Source organism: Prunus mume, linkage group LG1 (assembly GCF_029339155.1).
Source record: "Prunus mume cultivar Tortuosa linkage group LG1, ASM2933915v1, whole genome shotgun sequence".
In the NCBI taxonomy this organism is placed as follows: domain Eukaryota; kingdom Viridiplantae; phylum Streptophyta; class Magnoliopsida; order Rosales; family Rosaceae; genus Prunus; species Prunus mume.
Window position 1 is genome coordinate 17,170,665 of NC_142698.1, and position 17,907 is coordinate 17,188,571.

A 17,907-nucleotide genomic window follows, 5' to 3' on the forward strand; every position below is an offset into this window, starting at 1 on the left:
CACGGAGGATGGTTTCAAAAATTGTTAGGTTTTATTGACTCTGATGCAATGTAGCAGCATTTGCAATCTGAATCAAACCAGATGGTCAAGCCTCCATTTGGGTTCATTGAAAGAAACTACATTGGCCTTGGAAAATTATGAAACTGTTTGATTTTTCTAAGAAAACTAGTGTTTTTTTTTTGAGAGAATAGCAATAGGATTTTATTGATAGGAAATATAACTAGTAAAAAAAACCGAGCAATGTCATCAGGATTAGGCAAGTTTCTAATAAATTAGTTAATTTCAGCTCCACAATTACAAGTTTGGTCCATGCACATTAACCACTAATTTTGGATGAGCAACAAGTGGGTTGCACTAATTATGACAATAATGTTGGGAAGCAGATAAACATGGAATTTGGTGGCAGAAGCACGTTTTACGCTGTCATTGCTTAATATTATAATGTTTATGTAGAGGTTAGTTAATTAATTAATTAATTAGGTTAGTTAATTAATTATACAAACATGGTCCATTCCATTCACATGATTTGATTAGGTCTTAAGAGCTTGTCAAAATTGATTTTTTCTTAATTAATATTTTATTTATTTGTTTATTTTCTAGGTGCGCACTATGCAGGGGCCCTAATCCATCTGCTCCTCGTCAGCTTAATCTAAGTGTGATTACACTTTCATCATTCGATCAAATGGAGACAGGTGCGCACGAGTGCGTGTCTTGGTGAGCAATCCATCCCTTGCTTGTCCCAAGAACCATAATCATGGTGTTTAATGTTAAACTAATGATAACAATTAACAACAAACCAAATGCTAAGGAGAATCACGTCTGCACCGTTGATTTGTTAGCGTTCAGATACATCAATGGCTGACAGCCGGCCCACATGCACATGGACGGTTGTTTTATTAGGAACAAAACTCTTAACAACAATGATAAGGATATGAAAGCAGAAACACAACACAATTAGGATGATCCCATGCTTGAAGGGCAAAACCAGAACATTACAATGAGAGATGTAGGAAGAAGCATATTTATTACCGTGCTAATCTTTTTGGCAACAAATCATTTGGCATCCTTTTTCCATGGTGAACAAATAATAGTGTAGGAGATATTACAAGACCTGTACAAAATATTAATGTCAGCCTGCAACTGGTAGCTGTAAGCTGTTTGTCGAAGCTTTTGGCTTTACAACATATGCGACTGTGATTTCTTCTGGGTTGGATTCTGGACTTTCCTCTCGGAAGGTTACTTCGAATAATAACGATTGGTATAAACAGACCTCATCTTCCTTGCAATAATAAACCTGCAAACACAAGCCAAGTTGATTTAACATCACTGACACCGTCTTAGCATGTGGTTTAACAGTAGGGTAAAAAAAAAGCATGTGGTTTAACAGTAGTTATACAAAGACACATTTGTGGAAAAAGTTCATTAAACTATATCTTTTTGGCAGACCTAATTAAACCAGTTTGTTTGCAGGCTAAAAGATGTCATACCTTGCAATTAATTCTCCCCAGCGAAGCTGAGGGGGAGGGTCTCTTGAAATGAAGAATTGCTGATCCTTCTGGACTAAGATATCCATCCAGGGGATCAATGGAAACTGCAGTTTCAGGCTCAGTTTCTACGCTAAACTTACTGCGAGCTTCCTGCATTTAAAATCTACACATGACAAATATGGAAAGGGCCATGCAACACCAGCATATTTGACAATAGGATGAGAAACCACAGCAAGAAAGAATTTCTAAATTGGAAGCAACATGTATGTGTTTATTGAAATGAAGAGAGGGATGGTGACCTTTGAAAAATGATACCCTTCGGGTACTGATATTTTAATAGACAGGTTGCCCTCATTGGATGAACCACCATCAACCGTAATGGTCTGCGTGTCAGCTGACGATCGTCTTCTGAGGCGTTTCAAAGATTTTGATTTTGCCGTGGGAGGCTGAACCCCTTTCAACTCTAATGTAAGAAGTTCAGCTTCTTCCTTATTTAAGTCTAGATATCTGATTAGACTGTTATTTGTATCAGCTATGAAAATTCTTCCTGTAATAGGAAAAAAAACTTTGAATCTGAGCTTGTTACTGGTAAGAAGGAATATATTTGAATCTCACTTTCTGATTTTTCATCATAGGAAGAGAGAGATAAGAGAACATCAAGAATATTTTATGTGCAATTATAAAAGAGGCTTCACCATTTTTCGCTTCAACAATTCCTGATGGCTCTGAAAGCTGCCAGAAGATAACAGATTATTAGAAATGAGTCAAATGTTGACCCTCTCATTTCTTTTCCTTTCTAGATTGTGATAACAGGTACAGATGACAATATGATTGCACCTATTCCCTATTTTCTTGGATCATTTAATTTTCTAGAAGAGCATACAGGCTAAATTATATACGGTGCACATAAGATTAATCAAACACTTTAAAGCAACCTGCGTAATCTTCTAATAACTCCTGCACCATTAGAAATCGTCAAAGAAAAACCAACAAAATTCCGAACCTGAGCTTCTAGAGATGCTCCGTCCTTGAAGCCAGCTTTTCCAATCCCTGCTACAGTACTAACTCTCTTATTAGCTGGATCTAGCTTCTTTATCTGGAGTTTGGAAAGAGATAAAGTTAGTACTTGACCAGAAACTGGTAGAAGCTATCACAATATTTTCCAAGATGAACTTTACATAAAAATCAAATTGATGCACTCAAAACTCAAGAGCGCAACCTACATCATAGAATAGTTACTGTCAGTCATGATCTGACTACCTTGTGATTATAGCTGTCTGCTATATAAATTTGACCACTCTGTGCACATAAGACGCCTAGCGGATGTTGAAGAAGCACTTCAGACCCTATTCCATCATGGTCACCAAACTGTACAGAATTAACATAAGAAGTATTATAAGAAAACGGGTGTACTAGAAAAAGATCATGTACCCAGAAAAAAGATCACCTTAAACAAATTGTCTGAGAAAACTGGATCACCACCAGCTAGCAATTTTGATCCTCCTGTTTTTAGGTCAAGTGCCCTAATGGAGCTACTCTCACTATCAGCAATATATAGCTCCTTGAGATCTACAATAACCAAAGAGGAGTTTATAATATGTGAAAGTCCATATACAAAATTACTTATGTGACATTGAAAGTCATGAACTGTGGAAAAGATTGTGATACATTACCAAGAGATAATGAAATTCCAGAAGGCTGTGCAAACGATGTGCTTGAAGAGCTATGCCAATCAGAAAAATAAAAACGTGTCAAGTCTGGAAGTACTGCTATCAAATAAATCTTCATTACACCATTGAGCGTCTTCACGTTATCTTTACCTTGATCCGTTCAAGTTTCTTTCATAACCATCACCACTAAAAGCTCTAGTAACTCCATCATCTGTATTGTGTTCCCAGATTTGATGTTGGCCCGCCATGGCAATGTAAACTTTCTCATTGACTGGATGAAAGCAGGCATCCCATGGAGAGTTGAGGAGCTGACAGGATATAACTAGAAACTTTTGAGTAAAGCAGAGATGTTTATCCGAGAATTTTATGATTCAGCTTAAATGTTTTAAATATATATTCTTCACTATCCCAACCAAAAAGGGCTTTGCATCATCAAAATTCATGTTTCTGTAATCTTGCCTGAGTACTTCCTTTTCCTCCCCCTCGGTAATCAGAGCCTTTGGTTCCATTCCCAGCAAGGGTACGCACTGTGTCATTAACAAAATCAATCTCCCTACAATAACAGAAGCTAGATTATGACAAAATAATTCAGAAAATGTCAAATAATTCTGATTTAATATAGTTTCGTAGAAGGGGAACATGCATGGGAAGCAAAATTAGAAATAGAAAATGATAACCATTTGCTACAGTACAACTATCAGGACAGTAGTGAATATTCCAGATAGTTATTATTTACTATTCTAATTTTGTTGCATAATTTATCTATTGATTCCATGCTTGTATTTCTTATATGCTCTTTATAGGTAGGAAATAGAGCCAACTATGCTTGTCAAATGAACACAGGGTATTTCAATAGCCACCACGTACCTCAAAGCATGGTTTTCAGTATCTGCAACATAGAGGAGATTTTTCTTCGGGTTGTAAGCTAGCCCCTAGTAAAGCATGACCAAAGGTTATGTGCCACGGCCAGCATTCAACATGAAACATGAGATGAAAAACCTCATAATGTATGCATGCATTCATCAATGAAAAGAATACTCTAAGGCCAATAACGTGGTTATGACATGCTCTTAAAGACAGCTTATTTTCTTACCTGAGGCCGATTAAAGGTGGCATCATCAAATGAACCATCATGCAGACCTTCCTCTCCAGTACTTCCAACTTGGACAATAAAATTTCCATCTAGGTCGGTTACCACCTGAAATCCATGCACAAGAAGATGGTTAGATAACAATCCAGTTCACATTGATTTCCTGCTATAAAAATTTAGCAGGAATTTAAGACTTTAACTTAACATCAAGAGGAAACTGAAACAGTTTGAACACACCCACACCATGATATATATTTCTTTAGTTAGGATCTCCAAAAATATATTATCTGAACATCAAAATATCATCGTATTTTCCTTCTTCCCCCCACCACAAACCACCACCCCCGGCGCGGAAAAAAATTAATTATAAAAACTGCACAGAGAGAGCCTACTATGCGGTTATGATTACTGTCTGAAATGAAGAGCCTATTGTTTAGGACATCAATTGCAAGCTTTCCAGGAAACTTTAACGGAGATGTAACTAAACGAGGATCATTGTCTTTCTCCAAACTCAAAGGAATTGGTGCATTGTCCAACATCTTCTTTCTTCCATAGAACAGAAGAGCTGCCTCTACCAAATCGTCGAGATCCTTCCAAAAGAAGAAAATTTATGTTTTATTCATTGACCAATTACCAAGCGGAAATCCATGAAATTAAATGTAAGCATCTTGCAAATACTTAAATGGTTATCAATACCTTGCGGCGACCTTCACCGGATACTTGCGCAAGGAGCCTACCATTGGGCCCAACAATAGCAAATGTTGGCCATGAATTGACACCTAGCTCTCGCCATAGATACATATCTCCATCATTGACAACCTAAAACAGGTAGATAGTTGAAATAACTCCGGAATTTTGTAATCTTAATGAGTGAAATATGATCGAGCATTACCACAGATATCAGTCTACCCAGAGTACTAGAACACCCAAATAAAATGAGAGATTTATTTCTACTAAAGTAAAATTTACAAACAATGAAGCATACTGGGTGAGTGATGCCATAGCGTAACACTGCATTGCGAATGGCTTCTAAATCCTTCTCGTTATCAAATTTTGCAGAATGGACTCCCACAACAGTGAACTGCACAAGAATGAGAACAAATATACGATCATCAACTAATGGGGCCATAGTTCATAATTCTGCCAACTGGTACATGATTCAGCCGGGTAAACATTATCGATTTTTTAGATGCAAAAATTTCAAAAGGACATGGAAGAAGTATGTATTCTATTAAGAAGGAAAAAGAAATCGAAGCTTATACAACTTTGTTAATTATAACAAGCAATCTCATAAAATCAGAATGTAAAATAATAAATTTGATATGTCAGAAAAATAGAGAAATTTGAAAGAAAAGAGAATGAAAAAAGGATTACCGGCATATCTTTGTATTTTTTCTCCAGAAACTCTAGGTCTGGCAGGACATGCATACAGTTTATACAACAATAGGTCCAAAAATCTAGAAGAACAACTTTTCCTTTCAGATCCTGCCAAACATATTTATCAAAACTAAAGCTATACAATAATCTTGGTTTAACCATGTAGAAGTTTAAGTTTTATACAAATTACCCTGCTAAACTTAATGGGAGCTGTATTCAACCAATCAAGTTTTGCTGGAAATTCTGGCACGATAGGAGCAGTTCCTCTTGCAAAGTAAAAGATCATTCATTTAAGCAGGTTTTACATATATAATTATGCAAACTAACAACAACGATATACGAATAGCTACAAATACAAATTATATAAAAAAAGGCAGCAAAATCCTTATTTACCTAGTTTCCAGGTCCGATATATAGTTCACAAATTGTTGGATTCTTTCCATGTTTGATTCACCTATAAAATAATTAATGGAGGACAAGAAAATTGTAGTTTTCATTTTGCTGTAACTACGAATTCATAGAGACATGTTAAACAGATAACTAAAATTAGGTTTCAATGTAAACTTATCTTTTCATAATAAATGTACAATTACAAAAGATAAAGAAGGACTAGGCAGAAGAAAAAAAATGCAGCGGGGGAAAAGAATGTACCAAAAATACAGAGGTGTGACATCAGTACCTTCCTTCTGTTTAAGAGATGGTTGGTTGATCCCAAATATCACATTCCAAATAGCTTTAGGTGATGCATATTGCATTGCCTGTGTAGGAACCTCAGTAGAATGTATAAATTACAGAAACTAGAATAACAAAGAAGAAAAAATGATTAAGATGTCATCTTTTGCATGCATAAAATTCAATCCGGAGATCTCTCCCTCTCTCACTCTTTGTCTTGCCAAGAATTCTACTTTATTGAGTTATACCTTCCAGTTTGAGATGGTGAAGGCAAGACAAGACAAAGCAATCCCCAAGCTTCCATATCTCACAATATCTCGCCGAAGAACCCTGCAACCTGTCCACAAATTATTCTGCAGCCTCAAGCTAAGGGGGGCTGTTTGTTTGATTTGAAAATGCAACCGTATGATAACTATTCTCAAGTTAATAGGTGACACTGCTCAATATTACAATCGTTAAGTATAAAATCTTCAAAATGTTTGTCAAGCATATACAACTTCAGGGAAAGAAGTTGATCGACCAAATAACAAGGAACCTACATTTCAGAGGACATATCACCATTGCACTATGAGAAACACTTTCAGGGGGACTTTCTGTAATGTAAACCCACAAACCAAATACATAGCATATAGCACATAGAAGTGTAAAAACAAATTGGCGCAAGTATGTCTTAGGCTGTTTCTACTAGCATGATTTGTTGGGAAAAATGTAAGGATTGATTAATACATGAAATATACAAATAAATAACACATGCTCCCAAATAAGAAATGGTTTATTAATCAAAATAACACAATTGAAATGTTGCAATTATAGAACCCTTCTTACCCTCCATCTGAGAAAACCCTGTCATTGGAAGTTCCAGTTTTCTGCAGTAACCCATTATTTTCTCCTGTGAGTTTTTCTGTTGTGTTTTGAGATGACATATAAGGAAATTGGGGTCCCTGGATCTTCCCATCTGCAGTGGCATGTCAACATAAGATCTCATGTTCCATAAGATGTATAATCTAAAAGATTACCCTGTAAACGAGTTGGTAGGAGAACAACAGCGTTATAAGCTTTTAAGATACTATCTTTATCGAACTTGAATCCAACCTATAGATCAATCAGATTCAAAAGGTGCATTTAGAAATAAATAAGGAAAGAGTTCCAATACAGAAGATGCCCCTTGCAAGAAAATTGGTCTTATAATAGTCCTTAAAAAGTGCCACTAGTGTAGCTTCACCATTCTACATTCTTGATGGTACAAAAATGACATTTGCAGCATATTCTCAAAACTACATACTATAGCCACCAGAGCCACCACTGAGAATATCATCAAGTGAAACATTTCCTATTTCATTTCGAATTAGGGATGGACCAGCAGCCTTTAGAGTCTCTTCTGATAAAGTAGTTTTGACAGCTATGCATCTACAGGCAGCAGAACAAGATTAGCAGTTGCCACAACTATAATCCTTAGTTCTAAGTTAAAAGTAATGTTAGAGCACATAAATGATTAGGGTAAATGGTGATACAAGAAGAAATATAATAGATCCAACCCAACGTGTTGATTCATGTAATTTAATATGAACTTTTTGCAAATTTACCTCATTTTTGCAGCTTTGGCAGCCTGCACGCCAGCCAGTGCATCTTCAATAACAATACACTGCCAAGACATAGGCAGACATATAACACCTTAAGAACATGAAAATGGAAAGTGAAGCAATTAACATGGCATATACCGTTAAATGCAGAATAAATATGCAGAATGACCTCATTATTTAGCTTATGGTAAAAGCTAACAAAATCAACCTTTCATGGAACATTTTGTGAGACACCCAATAAAACAAGCTTTTATTACTTATACCTTTAGAACTTTATTGTATTTATCTATCCTTTCTTTTCTTTTCTTTTCTTTTTCAAATTTCTCCTATTTTGTTCTTGAAAATTCTTCTTTTTAAGAAAATAGCAGAATCTTCTAGTGTACCTCACTAACGGGCACATCCAAGATCTTTGATGCAGCCAAGAAAATATCAGGAGCAGGTTTCAGTTTCTCAAAAGCATCTGCTGACACAATAGCATCAAACCTGATAAAAGGATAACAAAATAAGAGGAGTAAAAAATTAATGATCCTACAAAAATATGACAAACTTGAGAAGCTGACTAGAAGGGCTTACATTGACAGTGGTAAATTAGCGGCAGCTAGATTTGCAATAACCTTGATACGATCAGCGCTAGACGCAACAGCAACTTTAAGGCCTTTTCCTTTACACTGTTTTACGGCAGAGAATACTAAAAGAATAACTAAATGAAGTAGCAGAATAGTAATATTGTTTCGATTATGAGTAGTTTCCTTGAAACCTGAGTAATGAGTTCAAGGGCACCAGGGAATCCTATTCCAGAATTTGGTTTTGCATACTACAAGAAATTAAATAAGTGTTACGGTTAGGGAAACTTGATGACTAAAGAAATTCACGCTTGTTGCAGTATACTGATAAAATTACAAAAGACGACTGACAAAATTCATTAACCTTATCTAAATATATCTCAAAGAACCTCTTCTTTGCAGCCTCAGGATCGAATCCCTTTACCCCCTTAACAGCAGCAACACCTCCTAAGAAGTTCGCTTCACCTAGTGCATTGATGCAAAACAGGAACATTAGCAAAAAGAAAAACTTTTTCATAACAAAACTGCAAACTATCAAATCAGAACGTTGGCCCATCACATATGTTGTTCGTAATTAGAAAATGCCAAACTTAAAAGGGAAAATCATCTTAATTTTCAAATACAGATTATTCAACTAGCAACTATAAAAATTCACAACCACCTTTCTTATAGTTTTGTTTGCAATTTTACCATGCCCAAGTCAAATACATGTAACAAACACTAAAAAATCTACACCAAGGTCGATAATTCATTGCACTAAAAAGAAATTTTTAATCTTTACCAGTTCCCATGAATGGCACAAAGTCTTCCACTGTGACTTCAACCCCCATCTCTGCGAAAACATCGACACCGGCCAATCTAGAAGGCTCTTCGCTGTCACAGAGTACTCCATCCATGTCAAACAACACAGCAGATACCTTCCCCCATTCACTTCCAGAAGATCCTTGCACATTTCTCTCTTCCACTTTCACACAAGCTTTCACAACCATTTTCTTTGAGAAATCGAATCGCTTTGGCCTCCATTGGAAGAGGTAGGTTGAGAGTGAAATGGGTTTTCGTCCTTTTGAGCTAGCACATAAAGAAGAGAGCTTGGTGGGTTGTGAGAGAGAAGATGGTGGCGATAGTAGTTTCATGGCCATGGGAGTTGAGTTGAGTTGAGCCAACTGATTCTGTTTGTGAGTGGCGGGGAAGGGGCTTCGTTATATAATATATTTTCGTACTGTTACGAAACTGCCCTTACCGTTTCTTGCATGTCTGTGCGGGTTTCTTGTCATTTTGATTTTTCTTTTGTGGTGGAGAAATGGGATCATGTTCAATTTATTATCCACTTCTTCAAGCCTCCCCCTCATTATAAATTTTATCTCAAGCCTTTTATTTATTTATTTATTTATGGATGAATTTTTATGTCATCAGATACCAATCATAATTTTTTCTCAAAAAAGAAAAACCAACCATCAATTATGAAATTGTGATTACTCCACCACATTTCTGCCACTCATATCAGCGTGCCCATATTCAAAATCTTACATTTCACTCAGTCATGATGCAGAGACATTTCTTGTATAATTTTTAATCGTTGAATTCAATATATTCAACCCCTCCATTAAACAGCTTAAGAAAGAAAGACAATGTGTACGCTGAGAGAATTTGATCTTTGTTTAGTTCTTGTGTGTTATATTTGCTATGATATGCAAAGATACAGAGCTAACAACATGCAAAGCCTATCTTTCTTTGGAATGTCAAACTGCCATTCCTCCCAACAAAATCATAAGCCTTGTTCTTTCTTCATTGCTGGATGGAGTTTTCAAACACCATCTCTTGTGTATGTTCCCCAGCTCCACCTACATTGACACTTTTAAGCTTAACAAATTCAAGACCTCACCAAAAATCCTTGCAGGAACATCTTCCATTTCTGAAATGATGATAGCGCATACGGTCCCTCACAATTATATCACGCTCGTATACTTTCGAAAAGATCTTTATGGCAGAATGGCAATCCTCACAAGTTCTTAAGTTCTTCGTAACACGAATGGTTGTTCCAGGTTTCGTGTTCAGGACACCGAAAGCAATAGCAAGCTTTTCGCTGTGGTATTGCAGTGCAGTTTCCTTCTCCTCCTCTGCAATGTCAAACAAAACTTGGGAGCTATTTGGTGAGTAACCCTCCATCTGCAGCTTCTCTATGATCGTTTCCAGCATCAAATAGACCTCTTTCATTTGTGGGTGTGACCCTTCTCCCACTTTGAACTCATGAACCATGCCACCAATATCAACCATGCTAATTCCAGGACTTGTCTTGACCCCCCTTTCCTTCATCAACGTTCTAACTTTTTCAACATCATCCCACCTGCCTGCCTTTGCATAAATGTTAGACAACAATGCATAACGGCCGCTATTTTGAGGCTCCAATTCAAGCAAAATCCTTCCAACTCTCTCTCCCATTTCAACATTTCCATGTATCCTGCAAGCACCTAACAAGGCCCCCCAAACAGCTGCATTGGGTTTGATTGGCATTGAATTTATAAGCTGCTCAGCCTCTTCCAATTGCCCTGCCCTTCCAAACATATCAACCATACACCCATAGTGCTCCACCTCAGGCTCAATACCATAAAATTTCTTCATAGAACTAAAGAAGTTTAGACCTTTATCGACAAAACCCGAGTGAGCACAAGCATTTAGGACATTCAGAAAAGTAACTCCATTTGGTTCTAACTTACTCCTTTGCATCTTGGAGAAGAGATCGATTGCATCATCTGCTTGACCGTGCATAGCAAGCCCGCCAATCATGGCATTCCATGTGGAAATCTCTTTCTGTTTGATATTTTCGAACACTTCCCACGCCATGTCTAGCCGCCCACATTTGGCGTACATATCAAGCAAAGCAGCCCCTAGCACTGCATCCAATTTAATGGTGTTCCTCTTGATATAAGCATGAACCCACTTTCCTTGATCAACTGCTCCCACATTGGCACAGGCAGCTAGCACACTTGACAAAATAAATTTTCTCGGACTAAGTAAGTTCTCCTTCTGCATCTCATTGAAAATTTCCAAGGCCTCCTTGTGACACCCTCCTTTTATGTAACCATCAACCATGGCACTCCAAGATATCTCATCCTTTTCACTCATGCCATCAAACAACTCCCTTGCCTCTTTCAACATGCCACATTTAGCAAGGCCACTCACCATTGCATTCCAAGAACCAACATTTTTACTTGGCATATGCTTCTCAAACAATTCTTTAGCTGCTTCTACATCTCCACATTTCATGTAACCATCAATCATCGCGTTCGAACAAATCACATCATTCGATTCCGAAGCCTCATCTAGCATTCTCCTTGCCTCCTCTACAAGCCCAAATGATGCATACATCTGAATTCCAGCACTTTTTATGTGCCCATCTTCACCAAACTGATTTTTGACAACATGTGCATGAATTTGCAGAGCTTCCTCTACAGCTTGAACCAATGTGCAGGCCTTGAACAATATAGAATAGGTGAACTTATTAGGCCTAGCATTCATAGCCACCATCTTAGAATAATATGATATACAACTCAAGGCCTCATTGTTCTCTAGGCAACCTTTAATTACAATATTCCACACAAAAACATTGGGCCTCCACACAGAATCAAAGACCTTCAAAGCAAACCCAAAGTTGCTGAAATGTTGACTTGCATAGCATTTAACTATGGCCCCTGCCACATAATGGTCTTGAAAGTGGCCTGACCTCAGGGCAACACCATGGGCTTGCTTGAGATGTTGTAAAGAAGTGGTGCATTTTGTGTTTAGGATGTGTAAGATTGTTTTCTGGGAGAGTTTGGAGGTGGAAGCTGTGCTCTCTGCTGAGACTTCTTTTGGTTTGATGCGATGAGGAAGATTTGTGGTGGTGGTGGATGTGCTCATCTTGGCTCTGCTATGTTATCCAGTCTTGGCTAATAGTCTCTGAGGTACAGACTGCAGAATATAAAAGTCAGACTGCTAATGTCGTTTGCAGCTTTTTTCTTCTTTTCTTTTAAACTGGCGACATGTCGTTTGTAGCTTGTTTTAAAATGGACGACATAAGTTGGTTCTCTAACCGTTGTTCTATCTTTGATTTAAACACTGAGCACAATGTTTTTTTTAGTACAAGCTATGGTCTAAACTATAAAGGATGAGGATTTCTTATACACACACAACTATGATGTTTTGGGAATTCAAACCTGATACCTCTGGTTTGCAAGTCAATGCCATTTTCCATCGTAAACTCAATCTTGAGCTGGAATTGAAGGAGTTGGCGTGTCTTCAGCTGAATTGATGGAGTTGGCGTGAGCAGGGACGGACCCACAGTGGGGTCACTGGGGTCAAACGACCCTATGGAAGCCATGGAAATAGGCTTGGAGGTCCACTTGAGCTGGCTGTGTGACCCCTTGGATTGCCCTCCAAGTCTTTGATGTTTTGCCTGAGAGGAAGAGGGAGGAAGCTGTGCGCAAGAGGAAGAAGAAGCAGCGCAACGCGCTTCTGTTTTTTTTAAACACCTGGGCAAAACGACGTCGTTTTGGCCCAGAAAAATTTTTAAAATTAAAAACCCTTCCGTATCCCTCCATTCTCCAACATTAACCTGTTTGTTGTAAATACATGCATGTGGAGCCCACATTTCCCTGTACAATACCTGATGAGCACGTTTCCTCCCTTCTATAAAGGTAGGCCTCATCTTCATTGTAATGATTGATCAATCTGAATAAAACTCCCTAACTAGGATTTCTCTCCCTTTCAATTCTCTCAATCTTTCAGTTTCTCAATCTCAATCTATTTAGTTTATAACACTGTTTTTTTTAAAAATCTTTTTAACCTGTTTTATGAATTGAAACACTCAAAAACATACATAAAAAAATGACAAATTGAAATCATTCAAAGTATATTTTTCTAATAAAGGAATAAAATTTGGAAGAGAAAAAATAGATAAGAAAAATAACCCATTTTTAAAATTTCTTTCGAACATTTACACTATGACCCTACGGAGTTCGGATCCTGGGTCCGTCATACTATCTTCAATTTAATTACTTGGGCTCAAAAATTATCTTTTTACCTTATGTCCTTGTTCTCCTGTATGCTTTTGATTTTTGTTTTTAGGGTTTGTGAGGAAGATTATATGAAATTTGCTTGGGCTTTATTCTTTGGAAAAAAGAAATGTGTTGTTTTTATATTATTTTTGTTGGTGTAATTAGAGGGGCATATATTATGCCAAAATTTCAGTTCAGTGTTTAAAGATGATTCTGTCAGTTGCATGATGGATAGCCGATATTTAATAATATAGTTATTTGTTGATGGTATCATAGATGCAAATTCCTACAAATTTTTTAACATCATCACCCTTCCTTCTCCCTGCTTGCAAACAAAGACTAGGGCTGAAGAACCAGAGACTACATAACCAACGGAAGAAGAACTTATTGCTTATTTTTGTAAGCTCTCTATGCATTCGTTGTTATCCCGTGTCATGTTGAAAACAGCTCATATGTTAAAAGATGATTTCTCAAGCCAAGTTATTTTGGTGTTTGCATGATGTAGAATTGATATTTAATAATATAGTTATTTGTTGATGAGATCATAGATGTCGTTCCTTCTAACTTCTTTGACATTATGGCCCTTTTTTTGTTCTTTTTTTCCTTTTGTATTTAACAATGTAATTGCATGGAAACAGGGAGCAAGACTGAAGAATCGGAGGATGAAGAATTAGAGGATGAAGAATCAATGGATGGGAAATCAAAGGATAAAGAACCAGAGGATGACGAATCAGATGATTGGAAATCAGAGGTTGAAGAATCAGATGATGAAAAATCTAAGGATGGAAAAAGTTATGGTAAGCAATTGATTTTAGGGACAAAAAAAAGGAAAAAAATTGTGCCTTGCAGCTTCTCTTTTTACATGTATATTCATTTTTTTTTATCGTATGACATAATATCTATGTATTTGTTGTTATTCAATATAATGTGTTCACACTACTGATTTTTGGTTTTATGATCTTCATTCATTCATTGTCTTTAAAATAATGATTATTTTTATTGCTTCCATTGTATTTAACAATGGATCTACAAATTGCACACAGGGGAATGTAAGTATTGTTTGAAGGTGGATAAGCACCCTACACAACTATGCTCTTATAGGTATCGAGTCCCAAAGAACGCAATTGTTGGCGAGAGTTGTGTGGTTGCATGTCGTGTATGTGGCTGCTTCTTTAGAGACTCATGTTGTGCTGATTGTGGTCTGAGCGTAGGACGTGCACTTCTTAAGGAATGTACAATCTGTGGGAAGGAAGAAGAACACTCAAATTTTGAGTGCCCGGAACGCGAGGAGAAACGTAAGAATTCTGGCTTTACTTACGACCCTTATACTGGTTCTTTTTCTGTCAAGATTCGCCCTTTGAAATAGGAGAGAATGAAGAGTTAATTGTACTCTAGAGTTAAAGCAAAAGAGCAAGGAGTGCTATTTTCCATAAATGCTATGCATCCTATCATTTTGATGTCTACATCGTGTATTGTTTTTATCACAAATGAATTGCAATTTGCAGCACATGGTCTATTATATTGTTATGCTTGAAGATGTGAGAATCCATCTATTTATAAAATGTCTAAAGTAAAAGGTGGTTTTTATCTCAACATTTTGTTCTTCTCTTATGGGGTTAACATACTGAACTTTAATTTAAAGACTTAGCTAAACAACTGGGCATGAATGACCATTGTTATGTGCAAAAGTTTAAATAACGAAGGTAGAATGCAAAAGTTTAAGAAAAGTTTCAAGTTGTATGTTGGGAGGAAGTTGAGTGGATCTGCCCTTTCTCTTGGTGGTGCTGTTTTCTTATCGAAGGCTAAGGCAAGTGGCCATTGCTGGGTTCGAGTTTTGGCACTGAGCTTGTATGTTATGTTTTATGTTTGGTGTTGCCTTGTAGAGAGCTGGATTTATAGTTAAGTTTGTCCTGGCCATGTGCTTATTGATATGTATACACAGAGAAGAAATTGGGCACAAAAAATTTCGGCATCCGATTTAGGAAAAGCCCCTCTCAGTGGCTTAAGATCAATACCAGTTTCTCCTGCCAAGTCATAGAGTTGTTTGTTTTAGAGACTTGGTTTCTTCAGTATCATAAATGACCCAATTCTACTTTTGCCTTGAATACCATATCTGTCAATCCACGAGTAACAGAAAGGCAACTGGGAGAGGGCACAAGCATATGAATGATCATAAAGTTCGGCCACTATATAATAATAAGATATATATTATTTTTATTCGGTAATATGTAAAATTGTGTGTATAATACGTGAATTTTGTGTGTATTGTTTACAATTTTGTAAAAACACGTGTATTAAACACACAAAAATCCGCACGTACGTACGTTTTCCTTGTGTACGGAAAATGGAAGTATTGTTCAAAAATACATATGTATGTGTATAACACGATTATTAAACGGCAATATGTTATACTATTTATTATTAAAAATAAAAATGAAAACAAAATAGGGCCCCCAGTGAAATTAATTAAACTAATCTGAATTAATTAAAAAAAGAAAAAAAATTATTAATTCGAAACTAGATGATTAATTTAAATCTTAAATGCCCAAGTGCCCCATGGCCCAAGGCCATCTTTTTGATAGTTAAATATTATATATTCAATGCCCAAGTTGAATTTGAATCCCAATTGGCTTTCACTTGGCCCAACTTCCAATTCCCTTGTCTGGCCAAGAGAGCTTCTACAATGAGGAGTTAAAGTGAGGATTTAAAGTGAGGAGACCGATCCGACCGTCAAAACATTTAAAATATTTAAGTCCCATGATTTCTTTACATTTGTTGATGGTGAGATATGACCTCCTCAAATAACCTCCTCACTTTAAGCCCTCATTATAGCCTTTCCGGTTTGGCCAAACTTCCAAGTACCCCATGTATTTTAATAGTATAGACGCCCCATGTATTTTAATAGCATAGCCATGCGGCTATACTATTCTTCAAAGAAATTTTCAAAAACCCAGTATCGCCGTGCTATACTATTTATTAAAAGAAACTTAGCAAGAGTACTTGCTTTCAGAAAAACAAAGAGGACAAAATACAGTATAGCCGGCCGGCTATACGCTTGAAATATATTGCGGCTAAACTATTCTTCAGAGTATAGCCGGCCGGCTATACCCTTGAAATATATTATATTCCGGCTATACTCTTGAAATATATTATATTCAATAGTATAGCCGCGCGGCTATACTATTTGTTAAAGAAATTTTTAAAAAACCCCTGCAAGAGTGGGTATGAATCGATTTCTTATTTTTCCTTAGGCTTATATAATAATTTGATATATATTATTTTTATTCAGTAATATGTAAAATTGTGTATATAATATGTGAATTTTGTGTGTATTGTTCACAATTTTGTAAAAACACGTGTATTAAACACACAAAAAATCCGCACGTACGTGTATTGTACGTTTTTCTTGTGTACGGAAAATGGAAGTATTGTTGAGAAATACGTATGTACGTGTATAACATGATTATTAAACGGCAATATGTTATACTATTTATTATTAAAAATAAAAATGAAAACAAAATAGGCCCCCCGGTGAAATTAATTAAACTAATCTGAATTAATTAAAAAAAGAAAAAAAAATTATTAATTCGAAACTAGATAATTAATTTAAATCTTAAATGCCCAAGTGTCTTAAGGCCCAAGGCCATCTTGTTAATAGTTAAATATTGTACATTCAATGCCCGAGTTGAATTTGAAGCCCAATTGGCTTCCACTTTGCTCAACTTCCAATTGCCTTGTGTGAGCCAACTTTCAATTACCTAGTTTGGCTCAACTTCCGAGCACCCCATGTATTTTAATAGTATAGCCGTGCGGCTATACTTTTAGAGAAACCCCGTATGAATACTATTTATTAAAATAAACCCGTAAACCCCGTATAGCCGGCTATCTGTATTTTTGTCCCTTTTGTTTTTCCGAAACAGCACCCTTGCTATCTTGGAAGAGGGCACAGGACGACCTTCAGCACAAAGAAGCAGACATTTGGGGATAGCTGTGTACAACCTTAAGATCAAGTCCCATAACACTCCTTTGCAGCGACGACCTTAATTCAGATATACTTTTTGTCAATCAAACGAGCATTATCAGACACAACACTACCTTCACTTTAACACCATGAACTTCAACTTCGTAAGGACGCATTTTTGACAGGAAACTGTAAGGAATCATGTTGAGACGAAACAAAAATAGTTTTAGGAATGAGTAATCATGGACGTTCTATTCATATATGTATATATAGGCTGAGTTTGGTTAATTTATTTAGGTATTGGACAGTGGAAAATTAAAAGTGGTTCGACGCTGTAATTGTATTGATTGTGAAAACATTATATTTGTAAAGGTTATACTAGGTATTTCCTTTTTTAGGAATGAGTAATCATGGACGTCCGGCAATACTATGTATTTTTCAAAAAAAAAATAAAAGAAATAGTGTGGTCACAGG

General features: G+C 36.5%; 2 protein-coding genes and 1 pseudogene across 5 annotated transcripts; 1 reads left to right on the forward strand and 2 right to left on the reverse strand.

The window, feature by feature from the left end:
* Positions 1-1,005: 1,005 nt before the first annotated feature.
* Positions 1,006-9,654, reverse strand: LOC103344235 (protein SUPPRESSOR OF QUENCHING 1, chloroplastic). Of its 3 annotated transcripts, XM_008247861.3 has the most exons (28): positions 9,221-9,641; positions 8,804-8,904; positions 8,634-8,690; positions 8,450-8,544; positions 8,260-8,359; positions 7,880-7,938; positions 7,579-7,703; positions 7,122-7,251; positions 6,545-6,626; positions 6,304-6,382; positions 6,018-6,078; positions 5,815-5,890; positions 5,622-5,732; positions 5,233-5,328; positions 4,944-5,066; positions 4,640-4,837; positions 4,251-4,355; positions 4,025-4,089; positions 3,617-3,710; positions 3,308-3,465; positions 3,161-3,210; positions 2,935-3,056; positions 2,748-2,855; positions 2,491-2,583; positions 2,183-2,219; positions 1,787-2,034; positions 1,488-1,637; positions 1,006-1,294 (listed from the first exon to the last, which is right to left on the reverse strand). In XM_008247861.3, the coding sequence occupies exons 1-28, from the start codon at positions 9,576-9,578 to the stop codon at positions 1,130-1,132; spliced, it is 3,246 nt and encodes a 1,081-aa protein (XP_008246083.2). In that variant the 5' UTR covers positions 9,579-9,641; the 3' UTR covers positions 1,006-1,129. The 3 variants fall into 3 exon arrangements, with proteins under 3 accessions (XP_008246083.2, XP_088908865.1, XP_088908885.1); XM_089052739.1 differs by lacking the exon at positions 5,622-5,732 and having other exon boundaries at positions 9,221-9,640; XM_089052759.1 differs by lacking the exon at positions 1,006-1,294 and having other exon boundaries at positions 1,490-1,650; positions 9,221-9,654.
* Positions 9,655-10,005: 351 nt separating this feature from the next.
* LOC103344224 (pentatricopeptide repeat-containing protein At5g48910 pseudogene) lies at positions 10,006-12,361 on the reverse strand (annotated as a pseudogene). The gene has a single exon (XR_016123500.1). The product of XR_016123500.1 is annotated as a pentatricopeptide repeat-containing protein At5g48910 pseudogene (transcript).
* A 1,739-nt stretch (positions 12,362-14,100) lies between these two features.
* Positions 14,101-15,019, forward strand: LOC148921174 (uncharacterized). The gene is made up of 2 exons (XM_089048190.1): positions 14,101-14,269; positions 14,516-15,019. Exons 1-2 carry the CDS (start codon positions 14,101-14,103, stop codon positions 14,836-14,838), a joined length of 492 nt encoding a protein of 163 aa, XP_088904316.1. The 3' UTR covers positions 14,839-15,019.
* Positions 15,020-17,907: the final 2,888 nt, after the last annotated feature.

Coding starts and splice junctions, on each gene's coding strand:
- LOC103344235 (XM_008247861.3), bottom strand. CDS start 9,578: ATGGCCATGAAACTACTATCGCCACCATCTTCTCTCTCACAACCCACC. Junction 8,905..9,220: donor TGTGCCATTCATGGGAACTG/GTAAAGATTAAA, acceptor TCAATGCACTAG/GTGAAGCGAACTTCTTAGGA. Junction 4,090..4,250: donor CCACCTTTAATCGGCCTCAG/GTAAGAAAATAA, acceptor ATGCTTTACTAG/GGGCTAGCTTACAACCCGAA.
- LOC148921174 (XM_089048190.1), top strand. CDS start 14,101: ATGGAAACAGGGAGCAAGACTGAAGAATCGGAGGATGAAGAATTAGAG. Junction 14,270..14,515: donor TAAGGATGGAAAAAGTTATG/GTAAGCAATTGA, acceptor AATTGCACACAG/GGGAATGTAAGTATTGTTTG.